General features: G+C 44.7%; 1 protein-coding gene across 4 annotated transcripts in view; it reads left to right on the top strand.

The window, feature by feature from the left end:
- The window catches only part of NCALD (neurocalcin delta), a 343,524-nt gene that overhangs the window by 312,875 nt on the left and 4,050 nt on the right, over positions 1–26,599 (top strand). For 3 of the 4 annotated variants that reach the window (XM_018058319.1, XM_018058320.1, XM_018058318.1), the window contains 2 exons: positions 8,300–8,696; positions 24,673–24,778. In XM_018058319.1, the coding sequence (XP_017913808.1) occupies positions 8,319–8,696; positions 24,673–24,778 (484 nt within the window). In that variant the 5' untranslated portion in view covers positions 8,300–8,318. Of the gene's footprint in view, positions 1–8,299; positions 8,697–24,672; positions 24,779–26,599 lie in introns of those variants that run through there. The other variant, XM_018058321.1, reaches the window with a different exon arrangement.

Genomic DNA, 26,599 nt, shown 5'->3' with positions numbered 1-26,599 from the left:
GGCCTCCCTGCAGGCAGTGACTTCATGACAGATTTCAGGCAGTTCCAGCAAAGCCATTTTGCGATCCAGATGAGGGTATAGGACGTCTTGCTTCCTCATGGGAGCCCATCTCACCAAAGACTGGCAGGCAGAGCATTCTCTGCTCAAGGCAACTAAGCTATCGAGAGTGTTGGTTTTTTTGTTTTTAAGTTGCTAAGTCGCATCCGACTCTCTGCGACCCCATGGACTATATCCCAGTAGGCTCCTCTGTCCATAGGATTTTCCAGGCAAGAGTACTGGAGTGGGTGTTACATAACTTCAATTCTCCTTCTGTAATATTTTAATTTTTTTTTTCTCTTTCTGCCCCACTGCGTTTCATTTCCTAAATTGCTCACTATATATAAATATGTCAGTTTATATATACGGTCTCCTTTCAAACTCCCACTGAGAGGCAAATTCCACTGAAGAGAAATTTCTGAAGCATTGTGCTCTTCAGGTTTTTATTGAGTCATTTTTTTTCTCCCAGTGAGAAGTAAGGACAACTGACCTTGAAATGAATTTGCTGGATTTTAGCCGCCTGTAAAATTCAGATGGCCAAAACAATGATGTCTCGGTCATGGTAAATGAATGCTTCCTCCCATTAACCTATAACTTTTATCATTTCCTTCCTTACATTTTAGGAGCCTTTTTTTAGTTATGTTTTCATAATTTAGACATTCCATTGGCTGGAAATTCAAAGCAACTCTTAGAGGACAAGGTTACATGTTTCAAAGAGGCAAACATTTTAATTAACCTGGCCTCTTTCGGAAACCACTGTGAGCTCTATGTTCCTTGCTGCAGCTAAATGTGACTTTAGTTGCTAATTTCTTGTAAATTCTATTTTAGAAGAACTCAGTGCAGTTTGCATTGCAACTTCCTCTGAGGTTAACCAGACTGTCCAGGTTAAGTTATGGACTTTTTCCCTGGAAAATCTAACTCTGGGGGTTGAGAATTAACTCACCGAGTTTTGGAACCTTATGAGGAATGGCAGAAATGAAATGCTGCAGCTCTTTCCACTCCCCAGATACAAAATATGTAGACGGGAGCATGTGCATGTTGAAAGGTTGATCCTCCTCGCCATTTCCTTTCCCTGCGGCATCATTTCTAGGGGTTATTCCCTTTTTAGTTCTTTTTAGATGGAAAGTTAACTTCATAGTTTAGATTCCTGTGCGTGGTCTTTTGTTGGTGGTTTGGTGTCTTGTGTATTTTTCCTTTGTCATCTGTGGTCAGTATTAACCCCAGATTTATATTTTGGACACTGGATGACTGGATGTTTCCCAAAATAAGTTGGGAAATTTCGCATTGCCCATCTCAGGTTAAACTACTGAATAACAGAATGCTGGTGTCTAATAGAATACATGTGTGTTTCATTTAATTAAATGCAGTTGAGATTCAACACAGATGAATATACATTATATATGTATCTTATAGTAGATAGGTACATAGAATGATCTTACAGGGTATATGAACTTGAAAGGGCTGAGGACCCAATTGCTACGTAAAAGTATTTTTCAAGGGACTTCCCTGGTGGTCCAGTGATTAAGACTCTGATCTTCCAGTGTAGGAGGGCACAGATTCAATCCCTGGTTGGTGAATGAGATCCCACGTGAGATGGGGAAGATGAAACGAAGATGGCCATGATATGAAGTCAAGAAAGTATAAAAAGTAAAAAATTATATATATATATATATTACTTTATACACACCTATCTATGTATTCTTCAAGGCTCTGAAGCAAAAGTCTTTAAGAGGTAAAAGCTGGAGCATGCAGGAGGTCAGAGTACCTGGGCAAGGGGGACTGAAAGGAAGTCAGGGATGGCCAGGGTAGCTCAGAGCCTTCGAGCCACAGGAGGAAGTCTGGGTTGTTGTTCTCTGTGTGTTAGGAAGGCCACGTAAAGCTTTAAGCAGAGGAGGGACCTGGTCTGTTTTATGTTTTTATAAACTCACTCTGGGGATCTGAGTGGACAGCCAGGCAGGGAGAAGGAGGATAAAAGTGAAGAGAGAATCCAGAGAGGAAGGTGTTATAGTTGTTCAGGAAGGAGGTGATGGAGGTTCAGACTGAGGCATGACAGTGGAGATGTGCAAGTGAATGGATCTGGGACAAATTTTAGAGACAGAGGCAAGTTTGGACAGCTCCTGCTTATGGAACAAAAGTGAAGGAAATCACGGGTGAGTCCTTGGGTTTGGGAGTGAACAACTGGGCACAAGATGACAACCTTTAGGGAGACAGGACAGGCTGGGTTGGAGGAGACAGCACAAGGTCCAGAGGAAACCAGGAGCCCAGCCCTCCTGTGCGGCTGCCTTTAGCACGTTCATGAGCCCCCTTGAGCTGGCGTGAAGGACGAAACAGTGGAGAATGTGGTCTCAGCCTCTGTGTCTGCCCGTCCTTCTCCTTCTCCCTTGCTGGTGCCTTCTCCTCTTTCTATTGGCAAAGATTCTAAACGGCAGGGTGACCAAGGGCTTGGTGCTTATCCTCTTTTCTTTTCTATCCTCATTCACTTCCAGTCTTTGGCTGTAAATACGATCTATATGCTGATGACTCCCAAATGTAAATAGCCTCCTGGACCACTTTCTCTAACTGTAGACACATCCAACTACCTGCTCAACATCTCCAGTCAGCATCTGAGAATTAACATACGCACACAGTGAAGCCCCCTACCTCACCCCTAAGCCCTGCTTCTCCTGCATTTTTCTTATTTCAGTAACTGTCAGCTTCCACCTTGCCAGCGGTGCCGAATCCCAGCAATTCTCACCTCCTCTGCTCCCCTGGCTTCACCCACCATCCTCTCTTGCCTGGGTCATTGCAGTGGTCTTCCCACTGCTGCCCTTATCCTTCTTTAGCTTTCTGTCCACACAACAGCAAGATCCTGTTAGAATATAAATCTCTCCTAGCACTTCTCTGCTAAGAATCCTGCAACGGCTGCATCTCACTCAGAGTGCAAGCCAGAGCTCACGGTTCCCTCCTGGTCGCACATCATCTAGTCCTTGTTGCTCTTCTGATCTCATATCCTTTGTTTCTTCCCACCCTTGTTCCAGCCCTGTCCTTGAGTGTGCTAAGCACTCTCCCGTGAAGACCTTCTCATCTGCTGTTTTCTCTGCCTGGAATAGTCTTCTCCCAGTCATCTCCATGGCTACATCCCTACCTCCCTGGTCTTTTTCACACATCACTTTCTTAATGGGGCTTTTTCTTTAAAGTGTTAACACCTACCCCTCCACTCCTGGCATTCCCCACCCACTCTGCTATTCTCCATGGCACATCTCCGCATATTTCGCTTATTGACTCTGTATCTCTTCCCAAGAGGCTGTAGTCTCCACGAGGACAGGAGTTTTGCCTGTCTGTTCCCGGCTGAATCCCCAGTGCCCCGAGCCATGCCTCCGTCCTGATAGACACTTTGCCCATATTTGTGGAACGGGTGTATTATCTCTCTCCTCTTGGGCTTCCCTGATGGCCTGTGTGCTAAACTGCTTCAGTCGTGTCCGACTCTTTGCAACCCCATGGACTGTAGCCTGCCAGGCTTCTCTGTTCATGGGATTCTCCAGGCAAGAATACTGGAGTGTGTTGCCATACACACTTGGGAAGATGCCAGGGGATCTTCCCAACCCAGGGATCCAACTCAGATCTCTTACGTCTCTTTCACTGGCAGGCAGGTTCTCTCCGACCGTGAAGAATCTGCCGGCAATGCAGAAGACCCAGGTTCAGTCCCTGGGTCAGGAAGATCTCCTGGAGAAGGGAATGGCTCCCTATTCCAGGATTCTTGCCTGGAGAATCCCAGGGACAGAGGAGTCTGGCAGACTATACAATCCATGGGGTCGCGAAGAGACAGACACGACTGAGCAACTTTCTTCCCTCTTAACTACTGCTTCCTGGCATTTTATAAAGCTTTTGTCTTAATTTATTCATTTGCTTGTCTCTGAAGCTAGTCAGACACAATTAAAAAAAAAAGATGACACTTGACAGTCGCATGCAAATTGAGCTTCCTGTCTGTCTCTCTCACTCACAAGCTGTGGGACTCAGGACCAGTCACTGTGCCTCTCTGAGTTTTCTTTCTTCCTTTTCTTCTTTCTCTCTCTTTCTCATAAAAGAGTGGAATCTGCCCTACCTATCCCTCAGAGTGGCTGTGAAGGCTCAGTAGAGTGATGTATGAGGTGCAGTCAGGGATGGGATACAGCGTATGTATAGCTGAGTTCCTTTGCTGTCCACTTGAAACAATCACAGCATTGTTAATCAGCTATACTACAATACAAAATGCAAAGTTTAATAATAATAAAATAAAAATGTTGTCCTCTTAAACAGAGAAAAAAAACAAATTCTAGTTTCACACCACTTTACCTTTAATATTTAAATTCACTCATAAAAAAAAAAAAAGGAGTAAGATGTAGTTTTCACTGACGGGAGCATCTGTCCCTGACTCAACGCTGGAGGTTTACATATATGACTGTCTCGTTTAATTCTCACATCGAATCAGTGAGATAAGAACTCGGACAACTGACCTCATTTCACACATGAGAAAACTGAAGTGTGCTAAGAATTGAAGCGAATTACCCAAGAGCTGGTCAACAATAGAGCCAGTCTTTGAACCCGAGCATTTTTATTCCATGCCCTGTTCTACTGGCACAAAATAAACATTTTAATGACCGAATGGAGCAATTAAAAGGATTTGACCTGAGGTGAAACTTCTCTCTCTGGATGATTTGTTTTCTTTAGACTGCTAATTAATGTAGCATTTCCCTTAAGGTCCCCTTCCCGATCCTTCAACTCCAACAAAATTCCTGTCTTCCAAAAGAAAAAGGTATTGTCAGGCATTTTCTATCCTTCCCTCTCTCCCTCAAAGGAAGAAACGGTATCTTTTGTCCCCGGAGATTTTTGTTGTACAGCCTAACCACGTCCAGATGGTTCCCTCAAGTTCGGACATCATGCTTAGTAAAGTGTTTGTAGTTATCTACTGAAACAAATTCTGGCCTAAATTGCAAACACCCGCTTCCCAGATAACTTACTCCGTGCTCTTCTGCCTTGTTTGTGTCATGGCCTTTCTGTGCTAATGAATTTGTAAATGCGGTTTAATTACTGTTTACGGGAAAAATAGCTGCACACAGATCAGTCTCAGTGGGAGCCTTAGCCAAAATGTTGAAGCAATTTGTTTCTAGTGCAAAAACAGCTAATAAATGAGACACACTTTTTAAACATTGGGAAAGGAACTCAAGTTCGGTTTTTAAGAAACAGTGCTTTCTACATCCTGGGAAATGAATCATTCTTTAAGAGAGCAGATTTTAATATCAAAGTGGCATTTTTTTCCCAAGGCCTTGCACTCAGTGATTTGCACAGAACCAAAGGGTTCTCACAGTGATTTGATTGAATGCCACACCAAAGGGCTCTTCTCTAAAGCACTCCCCAAAAGGAAAACTCAGCATTACTTGTAAATTCATAAAATGTTTCGCAGCTCTATAAATCCATGTATTATGTATTACCTTGTGTTTCTGAATTCTTGCCTCTGGCAAATTGCCAACTTAGCAACTAAATGCAGTTTTGAAATTCTAATACAAACCAGTCTCTCCTGCTTCACTTTTTTTCTCAATGGGGGAGAAAAAAAGGTGCAAGAGGGAAGTGAAAGTTATTGAAAGGTTCAGTTTATAAATTCTGTTTGTGTTGTGCTTGGAGCTGTGGTTTACTTTTGCTCTTACGTAAAATGACATTGGTCTGATCCTCCGTAGAGTGTCACCTCTGAAAGTGAGCTCCTTCAGGCAGCTGTTGGTCATGCTGATGGGAACAGAATTGTTGTTCCACCCTTCCCGGGGCACCTGCCTCAGAGACAGAGCAGGGCTGATTCTGCTCTGTGCAGAACTCAGGGAGCAAAATCAATCAGCTTGGCAAGTCACAAGGATTGCTTGTCATTTCCTGAACTGTGCATATAATAAAAGAAGTTTCCCTGCCTTCAAGGAATTTATAGTGGTGGCAACAGATAGGTACACAGGCAATTCAGTTTTAACAGATCCCAAGGGTGAGGGGAGGGGGAGCTCAGTGAAGGTGGTCAACAAGTAAAAGCCTCAGATAAGTTCTGGGCATGCATCATACAGCATGGTAACTACAGTTAACAATTTGTTGTTGTTCAGTCACTAAGTTGTGTCCAACTCTTTGCAATCCCATGGACTGCAGCATGACAAGCCTCCTTGTCCTTCACTATCTCCTGGAGTTAGCTCAAACTCATGTCCATTGAGTCGGTGATGCCATCCAACCATATCATCTTCTGTCGTCCCCTTCTCCTCCTGCCTTCAATCTTTCCCAGCATCAGAGTCTTTTCCAATGAGTCGGTTCTTCGCATCAGGGGGCCAAAGTATTGAAGCTTCAGCTTCAGCACCAGCATCATTAACAGTACTGTACTGTATATTTGAAAGATGCTAAGAGAGTAGGTCTTAAAAGTTCTCAACAGAAGAAAAATTTCTGTAACCATGTGAGGATATGGGTGTTAACCAGACTTACTGTGGTGAGCATTTCCCAGTATAAACGTATATCGAGTCTTATGTCATATGCCTTAAACTTATGCAATGTTCTGTGTCAATTATGTCTCAATAAAACTAGTGGAGAAGTGAAGAAAAGAGATCCCAAGACCAAGTCTTAACTACCAAATAGCTTTAGTGTCTCAAATAACGTTCTGAAAGCCAGGGCCTCATCTTTGGAGCAAAAAGACTCCTTTTCCAAGAAGATTATTCCATATTTCCATGTTGTAATTATTTATCTGAGTCATCTCTTCATTCACCTAAGTTATATATGGTGGGCCCTAGGGAGACAGAGTAACCTCAACAAGACTCCATCTCAAGGGGCTCACCCTGCATTGGGAGAGGGGCAGACATAAACAAACACTACAAAGTGAAAATCTCAAAGAAATTGGGAATCGTTATTAAAATGGGGGTTAAAATCTTTTATATATTCTGTAAGTCTCCAATACAAGAAAAATGTAAAATACAAGTGTAGAGCCCCTTTGTTAGAAGGGACTTACCTTTACCATGCTTATATCATAAGACTTTGGATATGGGAACTAAGCTCACCTCCTCCAAGAAGGCCTCCCTGATAGCACGCAGATCCCCCTTTGGCTTGGGGGTCCTGTCCATGTATTTTCACAGCACCACGTCCATTCCCCTGATACCGCCTTTTGAATGTTTATTGTGCTGTCCTCTCACTGCCACCACCCCCTCTTCCAGATATAGGCAGCTGGGTGTCCCTTAAGGAGGAGGGTCGCATCTTATTTTTTGCATCCACAGTGCCAGAAACATCCCTGATATATGGCATGTGGTTAATATCGACTGGCTCTGTGAATGGGAAGATGGTAATTACAGGGTTTTTTCTAATAAAAGTTGCCTTTATTCCCCACTTTATATTAAGTTTTAAAATAAGTAACAAAGGGTATATTTTCTTGTTTTTTGAAATATAAACATATTAAAACATATATTAATAGCTTTCTAGATAAGGGTATACATGAAAAATCTAGAAGGACACACACCAAATTGCTGGCAGTGTTTAAGTGGTAAGATTTGTAATTTTGCTGACTTTCCTCTGTGTATTGCTGTGTTGTTTGCTATTTTACTATGGATGTGCTATTACTGTGATAAGAAAATACGAAGTTTTTTGTATCTTAAAAAGAAAAATTTGGCCAGTTTCATAAGCCACAACCATAGGACATAACCTTATGAAACATCATCTTTACTTTATAAACACAGTGTTGACAGTGATTTGACTTTTTGGCTTTAAATAACTGACCAAGCTTGGTAGCGTTTCATGGGATTAGATGAGTTTCTACTTTCCTTGCTTATGTCTGTCTTTATAATATTCAGAAAATACCCAAGCACTCTATTTGCAAATACTCTAAAGCATGTGACATTATCTCTTTTGCTCTCTCTTTTTGATCCTTTCCTTTAATTCCCCCGACAAATACCTGGTTTGGGTATTAGAACCCTGGTCTTTCTAAAGCCAGGCTCAACCTCTTGCAAATAGATAAGGCAGCACTAAGTAATCATTTCTGTGCGTGTGTGTGTCTTTCTTTTTCTTTATAAATCTCCTGTCTTTTATTTGGCTCTATGTCAAAGAAGTATCAGTTTTCACTGATATTTCTGCTCTGCATCTTCTGCCAGCCCCTCTTTTGCTGGGCTGACCACAACGTTGGAAAGCCCTAGACAATGTTATTGAAGTCACACTTTCTTTTCTTTTTCCCAAAATAATCACAGATTATAAAATGTGCCTCTGAAGAACAGGTTTAGGAAACTCTCTATATTGTATTCTTTTCTGTCTGCAGCTGAATTCTTACTGTCAAGATGGGAAAACAGAACAGCAAGCTGCGGCCAGAGGTCATGCAAGACTTGCTGGAAAGCACGGACTTCACGGAGCACGAGATCCAGGAATGGTACAAAGGCTTCTTGAGAGACTGCCCCAGCGGACACTTGTCAATGGAGGAGTTTAAGAAAATTTACGGGAACTTTTTCCCTTACGGGGATGCTTCCAAGTTTGCAGAGCACGTCTTCCGCACCTTCGATGCCAACGGAGATGGGACGATAGACTTTAGAGAATTCATCATAGCCCTGAGCGTAACGTCAAGGGGGAAGCTGGAGCAGAAGCTGAAATGGGCCTTCAGCATGTATGACCTAGACGGAAATGGCTACATCAGCAAGGCAGAGATGCTCGAGATTGTGCAGGTACGTAGCCCCTGCCCTTTACAAAGGGGAGAGTGCGAGTCACAGGAAGCACTCGAAAGCCCACAGTATAGCTTAGTGGAGAGACTGCAAGCTGGTGGCCTGCCTGGGCATTAATTTCAGCTAGCCAGAGTCTTTGAAAATGTGGAACCCATATATGAAACCCGGAGATTACACATAGCAATGCAGACTGGTTAGCATCTCCTGGGAACTCAGGAGCTCTGCCAACACTAGACCCACATTCTGGAATAGGTCACCAGGGGCTTTGTGGTAACTCTCCCCTGCTGAGGGACACACACTCCTCAGGTGGTCATGATCACTGGGGGCACTCCATCCACTCTTTGCAATGACCTGCTTGGAACCAGAGCCTAGAGTAATGTTTATGACCAAACTCTGACCTGGCTTCAAATCCTACCTCTTTCAGTCACTATGTCTGTGACTTTAGCCAAGATAGTTCACCTAAGTAAGCCTCAGTGTCCTTATCTGTAAAATGGAACCACAAAAGTACCCACTGCTGTGGGATTATTTTTAGATCGATTCTCCTTGTTCAGTGCTTAGCACAGTGTCAGTTATATACATATATATAACTAATTATCAGCAGCAGCATTAATTTCTAACTTTATTAGACTTTTTTTCTTGGTCACAAGGCACAGTTTGGGGGATCTTAATTCCCTGACCAGGGATCAAACCCAAGCCCCTGCAGTGAAACTGCCAAGTCCTAACCTCTGGACTATCAGGGAATTCCCTAGACTCTTGAATAAAAGTAGAGATCTCTAGTCTAGTTTCTGTCTCATTAGAGATATGAACAGTGCAGAATCAAGGCCTCCATCACTTTAATGGGAAGTTCTCCATTTTATTTCCCCAAACCACTCACGCAGAGTGAATTTCCTAAAAGAACAGGAAAAGGGGCCCTAGTGTTGGCCACATTTTCCTCTGGGGTCCCAGCAAGCTTTGCAGAGGAGGAGCTGAAGGAGCCACAGGCATGGCAGCGACAGCTTCATCAGCAGAGGGTGGGGCCCGGAGACCAAGCTAGGGAGACTGACACACAGCGTAGGGGGCGGTCAGAGGAGCCTCGGCTGCAGGAAAAACACCTACGCGGGCGAGCAGCCCGGGGAGGAGGCTGCATTTTGGCAGGTGTGTGGGACACATGAAGGAAGTATCTGGCCGCAAGTAGCAGGCACAAGAAAGTGGTCATCTGGCTTCCTGGAGGGCTCATCTTGGAGGCTTCATCCCAGGACAGGCTGGGTTCAGAGATAGAGCTGCGGCTCCCGGGAGACCTAGTGGGTGCTGGAACGGTGGCAGAGGGTGTAATACAAAGAGACAGGGGACAGAAAGAACTCAGCTACATTACAGTAAGGAGGGGATGAGGGTGGAGGTGTGTGACACCTGCTTTTAAGGATCCATGGAAAACAGGCTTACAGGAACTGAGGACGGAGCCTGGGGGAGAGCAACAAGACTCACCTGCTGTTGAGCCTGTGGCTGAGGCCCGGGGTCTGCTCCTGGGAGTGGGACTGAGACCCCCGGGGCAGTCAGGAAACCAGACGAGCTCTCCCAGATCCTCCAGCCCCCTCTCCTTTCTGCCTGGGCCACCAGTGGCTTTCCCTCGCCCCCAAACAGTAACTATCTGAATAAGTTGTGTTGAATGGATCCCCCAGAGACAAGAATCTTAAAGAATAAAGGATTTCTCTCTTTCCCCAAGGATAAATATAATGTCTACTATAAAAATGTAGGGCTTCCCTGGTGGCTCAGACAGTAAAGAGTCTGCCTGCAATGCAGGAGACCTGGGTTTGATCCCTGGCTCGGGAAGGTCCCCTGGAGAAGGGAATGGCTACCCACTCCAGTATTCTTGCCTGGAGAATTCCATGCACAAAGAAGCTTGCTGGCTATATACAGTCCTTGGAGTCACAAAGAGTCGGACATGACTGAGTGACCAACACACACACTCACATAAAAATATAAGGAGTATAGAAGAAAAGAAAAGAAAAAGAAAAATTCTCCATAATCCCACTTCACCTACAAAGGGAATCATTGCTAATAATTTTCTAATATATCTTCCTGGTTCTATTTCCATGTATTTAAAAATATCTAATTGATTTCATAATGCATGTGAAATTCTGTACCTTGCCATTTTTCACTTAACATAATTAAAACATAAGCATTTCTCATACTACTTAAACTTTCAATACAAACATTTTAAAGGCTGCATAATAGTCATACAACATAGCATAACGTACCTAATTTTCCCTTATTGGATATTTAAGTTGTATCCAGTCTTTGTTATACATAACACTATAGCTTTAAAAATGAAATAACCAATACGTGATTCTTATGCATGAAGCTTTTTCTATATTTAGGATTATTTCCTAAGAATGGATTCCCAGAAGTGCAATTACTGGGCCAAAGGGAATAAGCATTTCTTTCTAAGACTCTTGAGACAGTCTGCCAAATTGTTTTTCCAAACGTACCTCTGAAGTGAGTGAAGGGTGCCCCCTATCTTTGCACCTCTCCAGTTGTTCTGAACCTTTGCTACTTAAACAAAACTTCAAATTTAAAATGTGGCTTTTAATTTTAATTTGGGCTTCCCAGGTGACTCAGTGTTAAAGAAGCCGCGTGCCGGTGCAGGAGAAGCAGGTTTGATCCCTGGGTCTAGAAGATCCCCTGGTGAAGGAAATGGCTATCCACTGCAATATTCTTGCCTGGAAAATTCCATGAACAGAGGAGCCTGGTGGACTGCTGTCCATGGAGTCACAGAGTCAGACACGACTGCTTGAGCATGCAATTTTAATTAGCCTTCTTTTGTCTCTCCTTTTTACCGGGGAGTGTGGTGCTCTGCCCTCGTTCCCTGCCTCCCTGCAGTGAATGGGATGGGTACCTTCTTTTTGGAGAGAATTGCTTCCTGATTGAGATCTAAGAAAAAAAATTCTTTTTTCCCATCAACCATCTTGTTTTCACGTGTTTAACACTTTTTGCACAGTTCTCCTGGCTGCAGTGGTGTGGTGGCCAGTACTGAAGATGTAGATCCCCAGCCAGGGAGGACGGTCCCCATTACCTGGGATTATAGAAATCAAGAATTATTCACAAACTCCTTCCACACCTGTGGTAAAACACCTACTAGATAGCCAGCACCGGGGAAAAATATAAGGAGGAAAATAGGCACTCCCTGTGCTACTGAACCCACTCTGCAAGGGAGGCTGGAACGCAGCAGAGAAGGCGCAAAAGGTACTGGTAGACACTTGCTGAGCCCTTGCTGACCCTGTGTTCAGAAAGTGACCACAAAAATGAAGGGGCATTCCCCCTAACAAGGTACTTTCTCTACTATAAAGCAGCTCCCTCTACTCTCAGGCCCACGGTCAGTCTGCAGGTCATAATTGGAAGGACACAGATTCCTTAATAAAGCTTTCATATTCAGGGTTCTTAAGCACCCTGCAAATGGAAGTTCAAATTTCCTGAATTGTTTTCCATAGTAATGCAAACGCACCCTGATGATTAATATTCATGATCGTGGAGAGGAAACCTTGCAGCCCCGTGAGGCACCTTCCAAACTGTCAGTGAGATTAAATTAAATTTAGAACCATTTTCCTATTAAGGGCTATTTTATCCCATTCTGCTGCATTGCAAACTGATAATTCATGTATTCTATCTTATTCTTATGCTAATCCCCCGGTTTTCATTGTTTCTGGATGAATTGGAATTTGCCGTAGGATATTACTTAACTCCCTACTTTCCTTTCCTTTCTCCACCCCCTCTTCTGTGAAAGTCTACATGCCAGGCCTTGTCACCGTCCCAAGGAGCCCTGTGGGGATTCCCATTATTTGGTTCTAGCTGGTCTTCACCATTTAGGAAAATGCATGTTAGCAGACGCTACAGTTGCTTTAGGTATCCTTTCAGTTCAGTCGCTCAGTCATGTTCGACTCTTTGTGACCCCATGGACTGCAGCACGCCAGGCTTCCCTGTCCATCACCAACTCCCAGAGCCTACTCAAACTCATGTCCATCACATCAGTGATGCCATCCAACCATCTCATCCTCTGTCGTCCCCTTCTCCTCCCACCTTCAGTCTTTCCCAGCATCAGGGTCTTATCTAATGAGTCAGCTCTTCGCATCAGGTGGCCAAAGTATTGGAGCTTCAGCTTCAGCATCAGTCCTTCCAATGAATATTCAGGACTGATTTCCTTTAGGATGGACTGGTTGGATCTCCTTGCAGTCCAAGGGACTCTCAAGAGTCTTTTCCAACACCACAGTTCAAAAGCATCAATTCTTCGGCGCTCAGCTTTCTTTATAGTCCAACTCTCACATCCATACATGACTACTGGAAAAACCGTAGCTTTGACTAGACGAACCTTTGTTGGTAAAGTAATGTCTCTGCTTCTTAGTATGCTGTCTAGGTTGGTCATAGCTTTTCTTCCCAGGAGCAAGCATCTTTTAATTTCATGGCTGCAGTTACCATCTGCAGTGATTTTGGAGCCCCTCAAAATAAAGTCTGTCAATGTTTCCATTGTTTCCCCATCTATTTGCCGTGAAATGATGGGACCAGATGCCATGATCGTAGTTTTCATCAAGAGGCTCTTTAGTTCTTCTTTGCTTTCTGCCATAAGGATGGTGTCATCTGTGTATCTGAGGTTATTGATATTCATCCTGGCAATCTTGATTCCAGCTTGTGCTTCATCCAGCCCAGAGTTTCTCATGATGTACTCTGCTGCTGCTAAGTACTCTGCATATAAGTTAAATAAGCAAGGTGACAATATACAGCCTTGACGTACTCCTTTCCCTATTTGGAACCAGTCTGTTGTTCCATGTCCAGTTCTAACTGTTGCTTCTTGACCTGCATACAGATTCTCAGGAGGCAGGTCAGGTGGTCTGGTATTCCCATCTCTTTCAGAATTTTCCACAGTTTGTTGTGATCCACACAGTCAAAGGCTTTGACATAATCAATAAAGTAAAAGTAGATGTTTTTCTGGAACTCTTTCGCTTTTTCGATGACCCAGCAGATGGCAATTTGATCTCTGGTTCCTCTGCCTTTTCTAAATCCAGCTTGAACATCTGGAAGTTCACATTTCACATACTGTAGATATCCTTTAGGGATCTGGGAAAATATCTATTTGAAAGTGATGAGATGGAGGCAAGCTGTGGGCCAACAGAATCCTACAGAAATTAAGGTTGTATTTGTTCAAGTAAGTGAAACTGCAGCTCAGCTACAAGTATCAGCCCATAAATTCCTGGCTGAACTTTTGTCCCTCCAAGACTCAGAAATTCAAGCCATTTAAGGGAAGCCCCAGTGGCTCAGTGGTAAAGAATCCACCTGTCAATGCAGGAGACGTGGGTTCCACCCCGGGGTCAGAAAGATCCCCTGGAGAAGGAAATGGCAACCTACTCCAGTATTCTTGCCTGGGAAATCCCGTGGACAAAGGAACCTGGTGTGCTGCAGTCCATGGGGGCGCAAAGAGTTGGACATGACTTAGCAGCTAAACAACAGCAATGTAAAATGCAAATTCATGATGTTCACCTCCAAATACTAATAATTGGTCAGGGTGAAGATTGGGGTCCAAACAGGTTTATAATAGACTTGTCAATGAATGAGGGTAGTTGTTTTTCAGTCACCAAGTCATGTTCAGTTCTTTGAGACCCCGTGGACTGCAGCACACCAGGCTCCCCTGTCCCTCACTATCTCCTGGAGTTTGCCCAAGTTCATGTCCGTTGAAGCCGTGGACATTGATGCCATCCAACCATCTCATCCTCTGCTGCGCTCTTCTCCTTCTGCCTTCAAAATTTCCCAGGATCAGGATCTTTTCCAATGACCTTTTCTTTTGCATCCGGTAACCAAAGTATTGGAGCTTCAGCATCAGTCCTTCCAGTGATCATTCAGGGTAGATTTCCTTTAAGGTTTACTGGTTTGATCTCCCTGCTATCCAAGGGAATGGGGATTGGGACCCCATAAATTTTCTAGTTTTTCTTTCCTAATGTTGTTCTCCATGGTTTAACTTTGGTATCCACTGAGTATTGTTGGTGCTAACAGACTGGAATCCCCTGGTTTCTCCTGGCATTGGTAGGAAGGATTTTGTGGTGGGCTTTGTGACACTGAAATACACTGTTAGTCTCCTCTCTTTGCTATAATGAAGGGCCATGCGTGTAGTGGCTTATAACAATTCAGAGTTATTATCTGATGGTTCCGGAGGTCAGAGATCTGAAAGCGGTTTCACTGGGCTAAACTCAAGCTGTAGGACAACTTGCATTCTGTCTGGAGGTTTTGGGAGAAAGTCTGTTCCCTTGCCTTTCCTATTTTCTGAAACATTCCTTGACTTGTAACCCTTTATATCTATCTTCAAAGCCAGCAGCAGTGGATTGAGTTCTTCTCATGTTGTTGTTCCCCTGGGTATCTCATTCTGCTTCTCCCTTCCACTCATAAAGAGCCCTGTGAGTACACTAGAACCACCCAGATAATTCAGAATAGTCCCCTTCCCCCCAGCTCAAGTTCCTTTTATTCTGGAAGGTAATGTATCTACAGGTTTCTGGGACTTGGACAGGCACATCGCGGGGGTGCTGTTACTCAGCCTACTGCGTATGTCCAAGTGCAGTTATGTTCCTTTTTCCAAAAAAGTGATTTTGTGCTATATCAACATCTGGGCAAAAAAGAAAAAGCCATATACAGATTTATTTTTAGAATCTTACATAAAGATTTTCATGTCTGTGTGTTTGTTTTTTCAATTGACAAACTTGGGAACATGATTTAGACCCAATATTTTATTATTCCATCAAAACCATCTCTTATGAGTCTCAAGCCAGATCACAGTTCTGGAGTTTCCTCCTGTGACAGCAGATCCTCTCCTCAGGGGGGCGCTGGTGTCAGCTCATCACTGCAAGAAGGAGAAGCCTTCCGGCCTCACATATTTCTCTGTGTCTAAACACCCACACCCAGTCCAACAGGCTGTGTTTGTGGAACGGGCCAGGGAGCATGTAAGTAGCATTGCCAGTTAACATGAATGTTCAGATGCTTTCTGGATCTTGGGGGTGAAGGAACTTGAACTTAGAGATTCGTCGACAGGACCACAGCCCTCCCTGGGTGCAAGGGAGAATGCAGGAAGAACAGGGAGTGAAACTGACTCTCTTCTGCTCTCAGAAAGTAACTAGGACCCTTGAAGGAACAAATTCAATCCAAATTCAACAAATTCAATCCAAACAAATCCAATAACTACAGGACTGTCTTTAGGTAGGAGTACACAAGCTGTATTGCTTTACTCTTTATCTGAATGAAAATCACAAGCTTAGAAAAAGATTGATCACCTGTATCCCAACTAAAGATAAAGGAAGGGAAGAATTGGCATGTGAGAGTTGGTGTCTTGGGCAAGGTGGGTCAGTATCATCTTGCCTCTCTCTCTTTGTTTTTTCTGTCTCCTTTTCCTTCTTCTCCTCAGGTAAGTTATTTAACCTTTCTGTACACTGTTCTCATGATTTGTGAACTGGAACTAATCATAGCACCTGCCTCTAGAGTAATCGTAGAACAGTTATGACAAGTAGAGTACTTTTCTAGGTACAACCCAGCGCCTCTCATGGGGTTGTCGTTGCTGTTCAGTCGCTCAGTCGTGTCCAGCTCTTTGCAGCCCCATGGACTGCAGCACACCAGGCTTCCCTCTCACTATCTCCTGGAGTTTGCCTAAGTTCATGTCCATTGAATCGGAGATGCCATCCAACCATCTCATCCTCTGTCGTCCCCTTCTCTTGCCCTCAATCTTTCCCAGCATAGGGTCTTTTCCAATGAGTCAGCTGTTTGCATTAGGTGACCAAAGTATTGGAGCTTCAGCTTCAGCATTAGTCCTTCCAAAGAGTATTCAGGGCTGATTTCTTTAAGGATTGACTGGTTGGATCTCCTTGCTGTCCAGGGACTCTCAATAGTCTTCTCCAGCACCACAGTTCGAAAGCATCAATTCTTCAGTGCTCTGCTTTCTTTACTATCTAGCTCTCACATCCGTAAGTGACTGCTGGAAAAACCATAGCCTTGACCATATGGACCTTTGTCAGCAAAGTGATGTCTTTGCTTTTTAACACACTGTTTGTCATAGCTTTCCTGCAAGAAGCAATCATCTTCTAATTTCATGCAGTCACCATCTGCAGTGATTTTAGAGCCCAGGAAGAGGAGATCTGTCACTGCTCCCACCTTTCCCCCTTCTATTTGCCGTGAAGTGATGGGACTGGATGCCATGATCTTCGTTTTTAATACTGAGTTTTAAGTCGAATTTTTCACTCTCCTCCACCTTCATCAAGGCTCTTTAGTTCCTCTTCTCTTTCTGCCATTAGAGTGTTATCATCCACATATCTGGATACTTCTCCCAGCAGTCTTGACTCCAGCTTATAACTCATCCAACTCGGCATTTCGCAAAATGTGCTCTGCATATAACTTAAATAAACAGGGTAACCATAATAATAATATCTCTCATAGGGTATTACTCAGTAAATCCTGGCTACTGCTATTCTATAGAAGTTTGTAGAGCTGGGACAGGATGTTCCCATGCAAAATAAAGGGAGGTCATTTCCCATTCAAAGGACAAAGTTACAGAGTCTTCCATTAAGTTTTATGGTAAGTTTAAAGTGAAGTCGCTCAGTTGTGTCCGACTCTTTGCGACCCCGGGAACTGAAGCCCACCAGGCTCCTCCATCCTTGGGATTCTCCAGGCAAGAATACTGGAGTGGGTTGCCATTTCCTTCTCCAGGGGAACTTCCCAACCCAGGGATCGAACCCAGGTCTCCCACATTGCAGGCAGACGCTTTAACCTCTGACACACCAGGGAAGGGACCAGATGCCATGGTAAGTTTACCTGATCATAAAATGTATGTTCACAAACCCAACATACAAGTTGGGTTTGTATGTTCACAAACAAGGGTGGAACACACAGAAGAGATGTGCTTGTACAGATAGCTTTAGGAGTACCTAGGCTGTTTCAGCTGTTGTCTTTCCCATCAAACATGAGCCCAGCTGGGAAGAAACCAAAACTTCTGGGCTGCTCTGATGCTTATGGGATTTAAGTAACAGAAAGAGCTACCTTTCCAGGAGACAGTGTGGTTGGCACCAGGAATTCCCCAAATCTCAGCTGTTGCCCTGAGTTCATGGGCGCACCTCATGCATTCAGACTATTGGGGCACAGAGTCTGGATTCATTCTCAAGTTCCAACTAGAGGCTTTCCCAGAGGAATATAGAGGCTAACACAATGTTACCCTTAGCAGTTCTCGGGGAACTCACTTTAATGACCAGGTTGGAATAATTTCTAGTTAGCATATTCATTCCTTGGATGGTAATGATGGCTTTACACTACTTGGTGTTCAAATGTGTGTTGTCTTAGAATCAGACTCTCCCTCCTAGTTGTGATTCAAGGTTGATTGGCTCTTTTCATGGAGGCGAGTGAGCTTCGTAACACCCTAGTCTACAGCTCCACATCTTTTGAATGGATGAAAACGAAAGGAAGGAAGTGGGCTTATGCCGGCAGTCTAGGAAGAGTGCACTGCTTTGTTTATTTCTCAACATGGGGATTTTTTTTCCTGATGCACTCATCAGAGTAAGTTACATGTTTCTATGCAGCAATGAGATGAAGAGGAAGGGAGATTGTGGTGTTGGTCATACAAAGGTTTGCTGTCCCCAAACACCAAACAGACTCACAAATTAATCTGACCTAGTCTCAAGAGCACCAACTGTGACCAGTTCAGGCAAACCAGATCGTGCGTATTTGTGTCACAACATATCTAAATCAGGGCCAGAAAGATTCGGTTACGTTTTTTCTAGAACCACTTCCTGAGTGGTTTTTTTCTCCCAAAGATCTTTCTAAATTTGTGTCATAGACACCAAGTCATTTGTAATATGTGCCTTGAAGACCTGAAACACTGTTCTTTTCTGATTGTGATAAAAAAAAAAAAAAAAGGAAGTAGGGGTGGTAGTGAGAGCTTCTAGTCCATCTTGACATGGCCCTTGGGGATTCAGCGCCAAACTCTGGCCTGATACTCAATTACAAGTGTGAACCACAGATGTTACACTGAATTCAACTTCAGTTTCTTTCCTGCAGAAAATTCTTTAAAGCATTTGTCCAGGCTAGTGACTTTCTCTAAGAACTAACCTTACTGTTAGTTTATCAGTTATATTTGGCTTATCCCTTCCTCATGCGGGCATTAATCATATCATGGCAAGCCACATTAGAGTTTAAGAGTTGAAGCTATACATCTGGCAAGACAAACGAATGCCTCCTAACCAAAGGCCCCCTCTGGACTGTGCTGTCCAGGTCTCCTCTGTGGACTCCTCTTCCTTTTCCTGTCCCCTAAACAAAGATATTCCCAAGCAGAGTTCCAGCCTTAGCCCTCTTTTCCTTTTTTTTTTCCTTCTGGGACATCTCATCTTCTCAGTGCTTGTTATGGGCCAAGCATTGGGTTAAGTATTTTTCATGCTGTTTCCTGGGGTTACTGTAACAAATTACCATAAACTAGGCAGTTTCAAACAACAAAACATTTATTCTATCATAGTTCCAGAGGCCAGAAGTCCAACATCAAGGTGTGGGCAAGGTTGGTTCCTTCCAGAGACTCCTGGCAGGGCTGGTGGGGAATCTGCTCCATGCCTCTCTCCTAGCTTCTGGCGGTAGCTGGCGATCCTTGGTGTTTGGGGGCTTGTTTCTCTATCATCACATAACATTTTCTCTGTGTATCTGTGTATAAATTTCTTCTTCCTATAAGGATACATCATTGGATTGGGGCCCACCCTAATCCAGTAGACTCTCATTTTAACTTGATTATTTCTACAAAGACCCTACTTCCAAATAAAGTCACATTTACAGGTTTTGAGTGAACATGAGTTTTTGCAGGACATTGGTCCCCCTGGTACCTGTGTATTATCTTATTTAATCCTCATGATAACCTTCTTAGCCCCATTTTATGGATGAAGAAACAGAGTACTTCCAGGCCTTCACCTCTACTCTGTCCAGCTGTTAATGGACATCTCTCTCCACTAAGACATTGCAGTGGTACCTCACAATCAAACATTCCAGAAACAAACTCAGGATCACCCCCCAAAATGTGAAGTCCTAAAGCACGGCAGCTCCAGAATGCCTTTATAGGAGAGTAAATGGGATCTTTGGAAGGGGTTGTTTGAAGCAGCCTTTGCAGAGCGCTTCATATAAGACTGAAACGAATGGTAATTGCCCAGATCTAAAAATGAGGGGTACCACCATTGACTTGAAACAAGACAGTGGAGGGAGGGATGGGCAAGAATGATAAATTAAGAAAAATATCACAGAAGCAGATTTGATAGCTCTAGTTGACCACCTGCGTGTGGAGACAGATGGTAGAGAGGTATTAAAGATGCCTTTGAGTTGATTACAGAATAGTGGATGGTAGGGCTGTTTACCAGGAAACAAACAAACGAGTGGTGGCAGGGGGACTGGGTAGTAATGAGTTTCAAGTATTAATGAAATCTTATGAGAAAACTAGTATAAGAACGGAGCTGCTTTGCTGGAAAGAAGGGGTAGGGCCCTTATTTTCCCCTAGCCCTCCCTGTCTGTGAAAGGCAGCGAGCACTTTGGTAAACATTATGGATTTACTGACTTTCTTGTATTCTTCTAGCTCTAAACAAGAAAGTGCTGATACATAGATATTGATACCATTTTAAGAGCATTTACAAGAAAGATCCTCCTGGCCTCTTTCTACCCTCCTTTCCTGCTATGCAGTGTCTTTCTAAGGAGGGTGCTCTTCTTTACCGATAACCTAGGAACTGCCGTGTACCACTTAACCTCTTTTGCCCTTGGTGGGTTGTTGTGGGGCTTGGGTGTCCTGTTAGAAAACCCTATGTCTTCTGATGAAAAGTCAGCCTGGTTTCCTTCAGAGGGAAGAGTGAACTTTAGCTCTTGGAATTGTGCCTGCCCTCAGTTAATTCCACAACCTTTATCAGTTCAGACTTGAGGCCTTCCTTTGCAACATTCTGAGAGGTGGTTCATTCAGAGGGATAAAGAAAAACAAAAAAAATCCTAGGCCATGAGGAAGCTGGTAAGACCCCCGGCCACAGGTTGTGCTGTCCTGGGTCTGCCTAGGGTCAAGCCAGAGCTGGACTCCTGGGTGTCTCATAGCTTTGTATTTACACACAGACAAGAATAGGGCTCTTCAAGTTTAATTAAAAACAGGATGTCCCTGCTGGGCCTCTCACTGACATTGCTAAAAATAAAGTAGGGAAATAGCCTGGCCTCTTCATGATTTAATCCCATTAAATTGGCGGGGTTGGGGGGATGTACAGAAACTGGAGCTAATACGACACGATTTGTTTCAAGTGCTGTCTGGGCTTTTTCTCCCCCTGCTCTGTGGAGTCCTGGATGCAACACAGTCAGTGCTGACTTACGGAGACCATGCAAGAACACTAACCCTAACCCCGCTGAGGTTTTGCAGGGATGTCACCCACTCACTCACTCTTAAGACCCCTGGGACTTGTCACCCCGTCTCGTTGCTCCCTGCCCTAGTACACCCATGTTCATAGACCTGGTACTCTGAATAATTTATTCATCCTTTTCTGTGAGTTGGTGCACATACAAAAAAAGGGGGGGGAGAAATCTAGTCTGAATGCGATGAAAGAGCTATTTAGAAATGTGAGCCTCTTAAAGGTGCTCTCTCTTCCTCTTCAGCCCCTCCGTACACTCAGACATTGTAATTCTTTTTTGCTTATGGGTTCTTTCTCGTACTAACCCATCCTCATTTCTTGGCCCCAGCCCTACTCCTTTAGACTGACAGCCAAAGACTAAACTATTGAAGACTTTTGGTTGGGTACAAGAACCTTTACTTCAAACACACAGTCATCTGTTGGCTTGGTCCTTCATTCACTTACTCAACCAGAGTATTAAGAGAATGATCTCTAGATTATCATATCATTGACGTCCCTTCAGGATCCCAAGAAGGAGAATTTCATGAGCCTCAAGTCTTAGAGGCTGAGAGCTCCAAGGAGTATTCCAAACCAGTGGGTTATCCTTGCTACTATGGGACCTTACTGAGGCCCAAAAAGACCAGGGGAAGGAACAGCTCAGCCCCAAAGAAGGTTGATTACACAACATCCTTAAGGCTTCTATTAATACTCACTGGAAGGACTGATGGTGAAGCTGAAGCTCCTATACTTTGGCCACCTGAAGCGAAAAGTTGACTCATTGGGAAAGACCCTGATGCTGGGAAAAATTGGGGGCAGGAGGAGAAGGGGGCAACAGAGGAGGAAATGGTTAGATGGCATAATTGACTCAATGGACAGGAGTTTGAGCAAACTTTGGGAGATAGTGAAGTATAGGGAAGCCTGGCATGCTGCAGTTCATGGGGTCGCAAAGAGCTAGACACGACTGAGCAACTGAACAACAACAGCAAATAGCTAAAACTAAACTTAATACTTATGCCCCTCCCTCATGACCTCTGTAAGTCCTGAACTGTTGTGGAGTTCTTACGCCTTTAAATGGGTGTACCTGGGATCTAATGAGATACTGACAAATAGATACTATTTTGTTGTTGTTGTTCTAAAAGATGCCTGGGCTTATGAATTCACAAAATATTTCAGACTGCTTAAGTCTGAAATCCAGGTGAGGGGTGTGTGTGTGCGTGTTCATCCGTTTGTGCCACCAGTTCCTCTTTGGGTCAAGAGTTACAGAAAAGCTTCCACGTGGGAGCAAAGAAAGCCGAGGAGAGGCGCTAGACCTCAGGACGTAGGTGGTATGGACAGTCTCCTGCTATCTGCTTTTGTTACTAAATATTCATGTGGACCTGAAAGCTCAGCATCTCTGTTTTCCCATTTATTTAAAAAACAAAGTCTCACTGTAACTTCCTCCAATTTTAAAGGAAAACTGGAGAAGGAAATGGCAACCTACTCCAGTGTTCTTGCCTGGAGAATCCCAGGGACGGGGGAGCCTGGTGGGCTGCCGTCTATGGGGTTGCACAGAGTCGGACACGACTGCAGCGACTTAGCAGTAGTAGTAGTAGTATGGCCTTTTCTAATTCCCCCAAGGATGCAGGTGTCCCCACCAGCTTGGCAGGTGGCTCTATAATCTCAGCACAGATGGCAGGGTAGTCCCGGGCTGGAGGGGATAGCGCGAGGGGACCAGGAGGAAGACAGAGTGAGATTTGCCTCTTGTCTGTGGAGCACACTTCAGTGAGTGCTTCTTGGGACAGCTGTCTGTGGCCCAGCTTGCTTATGCCCAGGCAGAGCCACGACTTCCAGCTTGCCCTTTCTCCCAGAGTCACTGTGGAGACAGCCCTTCAGTTCAGCAAGGGCTCTGGGTGGGTTCAAGTCAGACTAGGGGAGCCTGGCCTAAGGGGTCCCTGTGGGGTGGGATCAGCCCAAGAGTCAGCACACTGGCTGAATCCATTTTTCATTCCTGTTTTAGCAACTGAGATTGTAATATTTATCTCCATTTCTCCAGACTATTTTAGGAACTTCAGGCAGGTTGATCTGAACAAGACTGTAAAGCAGCAGAGCTTAGCCTTTATCTCTTTCTACCATCCTTTTTGTTTCCACATTTCCCCTTCGGAGACTACTTTCCCTCAGCTGCCTTCCTTTTTCTCCTCCCTCTGCATCCAAAGTTCCAGAACTTTCCAGATTTCTACCCCACCCTCCACCCTCTTGGAAATTCCACTTTTTCTTAAACTCCTTCCCAGGGCCAAAGTTCCCAAAGTGAATCTGAGTAGCAAAAACCATGGTCTGGGGATAAAAACAATGACTTTACATTATTCTTCCAAAATAAAAACATCTGATAGCTGAGGTCTTCCAGGCCCTGAGCATCTGGGCTTGGGGTGTGGGGTCCACAGGTTTTAGGGGAGATAGTTTTAGTACTGCTCAAAAACCTCTTCAGTTTTTCAGGGTTTCAGTCAAAAACTCTTTTGATCATCAGATTTCAGACATACTCAGTTTATCTCAAGCAGAGATTGTACACTTGTTCAGTTGCTAAGCTGTATCTGGCTCTTCACAACCCCATGAACTTCAGCCCACCAGGCTTCCCTGTCCTTCACTATCTCCTGGAGCTTGCACAAACTCATGTCCATTGAGTTGGTGATGCCATCCAACCATCTCATCCTCTGTCATCCCTTTCTCCTCTTGCCTTCAGTCTTTCCCAGCATCAGGGTCTTTTCCAGTGAGTCAGCTCTTCTTAACAGGTGGCCAAAGTATTGACTCTTCAGCTTCAGCATTAGATCATCCAGTGAATATTCAGGGTTAGTCTCCTTTAGGATGGACTGGTTGGATCTCCTTGCACTCCAAGGGACTCTCAAGAGTCTTCTCCAGCACCATAGTTCGAAAGCATCAAGTCTTCGGGGCTCAGCCTTCATTAAGGTCCAGCCTTCTTTACTTTTATTGTGCAGTTATTTCATCCAGTACTCAAGTGGCAGATGATTCCCATCCTGGGGGATAACTGACAGTGTGCTGACAAGGGATGCAAGACGACTGCCACACACAAGTGGAGAGGGCATTGGGATAGATTGGTAATGTCTGGAGGAGCGCAGGCCCTTACAGTGTTTATCATCCTCCAGGGACCCAGGGAGTAGACCCTGACCTGTCTGTCTGGCCCGAGAAATGTCATCTACAGCCTGAGAGTGGGAACCCCAAAATTAGCAACAGCATCACACGGGATCCCTGTTAGAAATGTAGAATCTTATGAGCTGCATTTCTCAACCCACCCTACTCAATCAGCTTCTCCTTCTCATAAGATTCCCAGGGGGTTCATATGCAAAATGAGATTAGAGACATGGAGTGGGGGGTGCGTTAGTGGATCTTCTGGTCAGCTGTCGGTCCTGAAGGTCCTTACGCCTGGACACGCTTTGCTGGTCTGGCTGCTCTCACAGTCACTGCATGTCTGATTTTCACAAGCAAGAAGCAAGAACAGAACCTGCTCTCTGTGTGAAGGGAAGGCATTCCCTTCCCCCTGCCTTTGGGAGGTTTAATAATAGGGCCATTGGGTGCAAAACCAGACCGTGTTTCCGTCTCCCCACCTTGTTGCTTCTTGTCCCCAGGCGATCTATAAGATGGTTTCCTCTGTAATGAAAATGCCTGAAGATGAGTCGACCCCAGAGAAGCGGACAGAAAAGATCTTCCGCCAGATGGACACCAATCGAGATGGTAGGAGGCCACGGCTACTTTGCTTGGTTTTGCTCAGAGTGGGGACTGCTGGAGGGTCTAGATCACCCAGGCATGGAAATGCCACTAGAGGACAATTTATTGGCCACAGGATCTGGCTCAGGGTGCTTGGTGAAAGTGGCTCTTGTTGCATGCTCCCTGCAATAAGAGGACAGAGGAGGACCCGAGCGGTTCGCAGTAGGCTGGATCCTACAGGCTAGCTAATCAGAAAGGGGGGGGGGGGGCTTGGTATCCACTCAGACCCTAGAAGCTTCCTCCTAGCCTGCCCAGGGGGTTTCCTGCACATGCTCCAAAGTGTAGGGTTTCCCAGAACCAAGTGGGGCCCCTCAGCTTTTAAGGGGTTAGGCGAGCAGATTTCACCCCAAGAGAGCCACCCACAATTCAAACCCAGCAAGGGGGTGCAAAGCAAACTAAAATGAAAGGAAAGATGGATTTCAGACTCGAAAACAGTGGACCTTTAGATGCTGGATTGCCAGATAGAATAAAGAGGTACACTTGAATTTGATTTTTGGATATATAACAAATGATTTTTTTAGTATAAGTATGCCCTATGCAATATTTGAAACATACTAAAAAATTATTGTTTATTTGAAATTGAAGGCTAACTGAGCATCATGTATTTTATTTGCCAAATCTGGCAGCCCTGTGTGTGTGTGTATGTGTGTTATTGCTTAGCTGTGTCCGACTAACTGCAGCCTCATGGATGGTAGCCTGCCAGCCTCCTCTGTCCATGGATTTCTCCAGGCAAGAATACTGGAGTGGGTAGCCATTCCCGTCTTCAGAGAATCTTCCCGACCCAGAGATTGAACCCAGGTCTCCTGCATTGCAGGCAGATTCTTTACCATCTGAACCACCAGGGATGCCCCTCTGACAACCCTGTTGCTGCTGCTGCTAAGTCGCTTTAGTCATGTCTGACTCTGTGCGACCCCATAAACGGCAGCCCACCAGGCTCCCCCGTCCCTGGGATTCTTCAGGCAAGAACACTGGAGTGTGTTGCCATTTCCTTCTCCAATGCATGAAAGTGAAAAGTGAAAGTGAAGTCACTCAGTCGTGTCCGACTCTTAGCGACCCCATGGACTGCAGCCTACCAGGCTCCTCCGTCCATGGGATTTTCCAGGCAAGAGTACTGGAGTGGGCTGCCATTGCCCTCTCCGCTGACAACCCTAGTTAGATGTAATACCTGAGTTTAAAGTTTTGACACAGACCCTGGCCCATAAAAAGCCCTGAGTCATCTCTGGCTCCTGCTGTTATTTCCAGCTTGCCTGTTCTGCTGGGCATCCCAGCAATTCTTATCAAATATATGAGCTAAGTTACTCATATAGCCCTGATGAAGGCTTTGTGTCAGAGCAAGCCTCAATTTCTATACCTGTGCCCTCTGGGGCACCAGTGGCCTGAGAATCTGGCTTTGCAGGGTACAAGCTAATCTGTTTGTTTGCTTGTTCCTTCACAAAGGTGCCATTACATCCTGTTTCTTTGTGTGCCTTGATTCACAGCTAATAGTTTGTCTTGCAAAGACTAAACAAACAGGATTTTTTTAATAGAAGAGTAAAGGCCCTGACATTAAACTGCACATTTTCCTAATGTTCCAGGGGAGCACAGGGGGGGCTTGTGTCCTGCCTGTAACCTGGCCTCCTCTTTAGAGTAGAGGTGAAGGATGGGAGAAGATCCAGACATGCAGGATCAAACCCTCCCTGCCAGAAGTGAGAGCTTCTGCTAGGGGACTTGGCCACAGTGGGCTCCCAGAGCCCCAACAGGGTCTGCATTACTCAAATGCATCTTGTTGCTAAAAGCCCTGTGTTTTCC

Source organism: Capra hircus, chromosome 14 (assembly GCF_001704415.2).
Source record: "Capra hircus breed San Clemente chromosome 14, ASM170441v1, whole genome shotgun sequence".
In the NCBI taxonomy this organism is placed as follows: Eukaryota; Metazoa; Chordata; class Mammalia; order Artiodactyla; family Bovidae; genus Capra; species Capra hircus.
The sequence above is the reverse complement of the archived record's forward strand: the minus strand, read 5'-3'. Positions and strand labels throughout refer to the sequence as shown.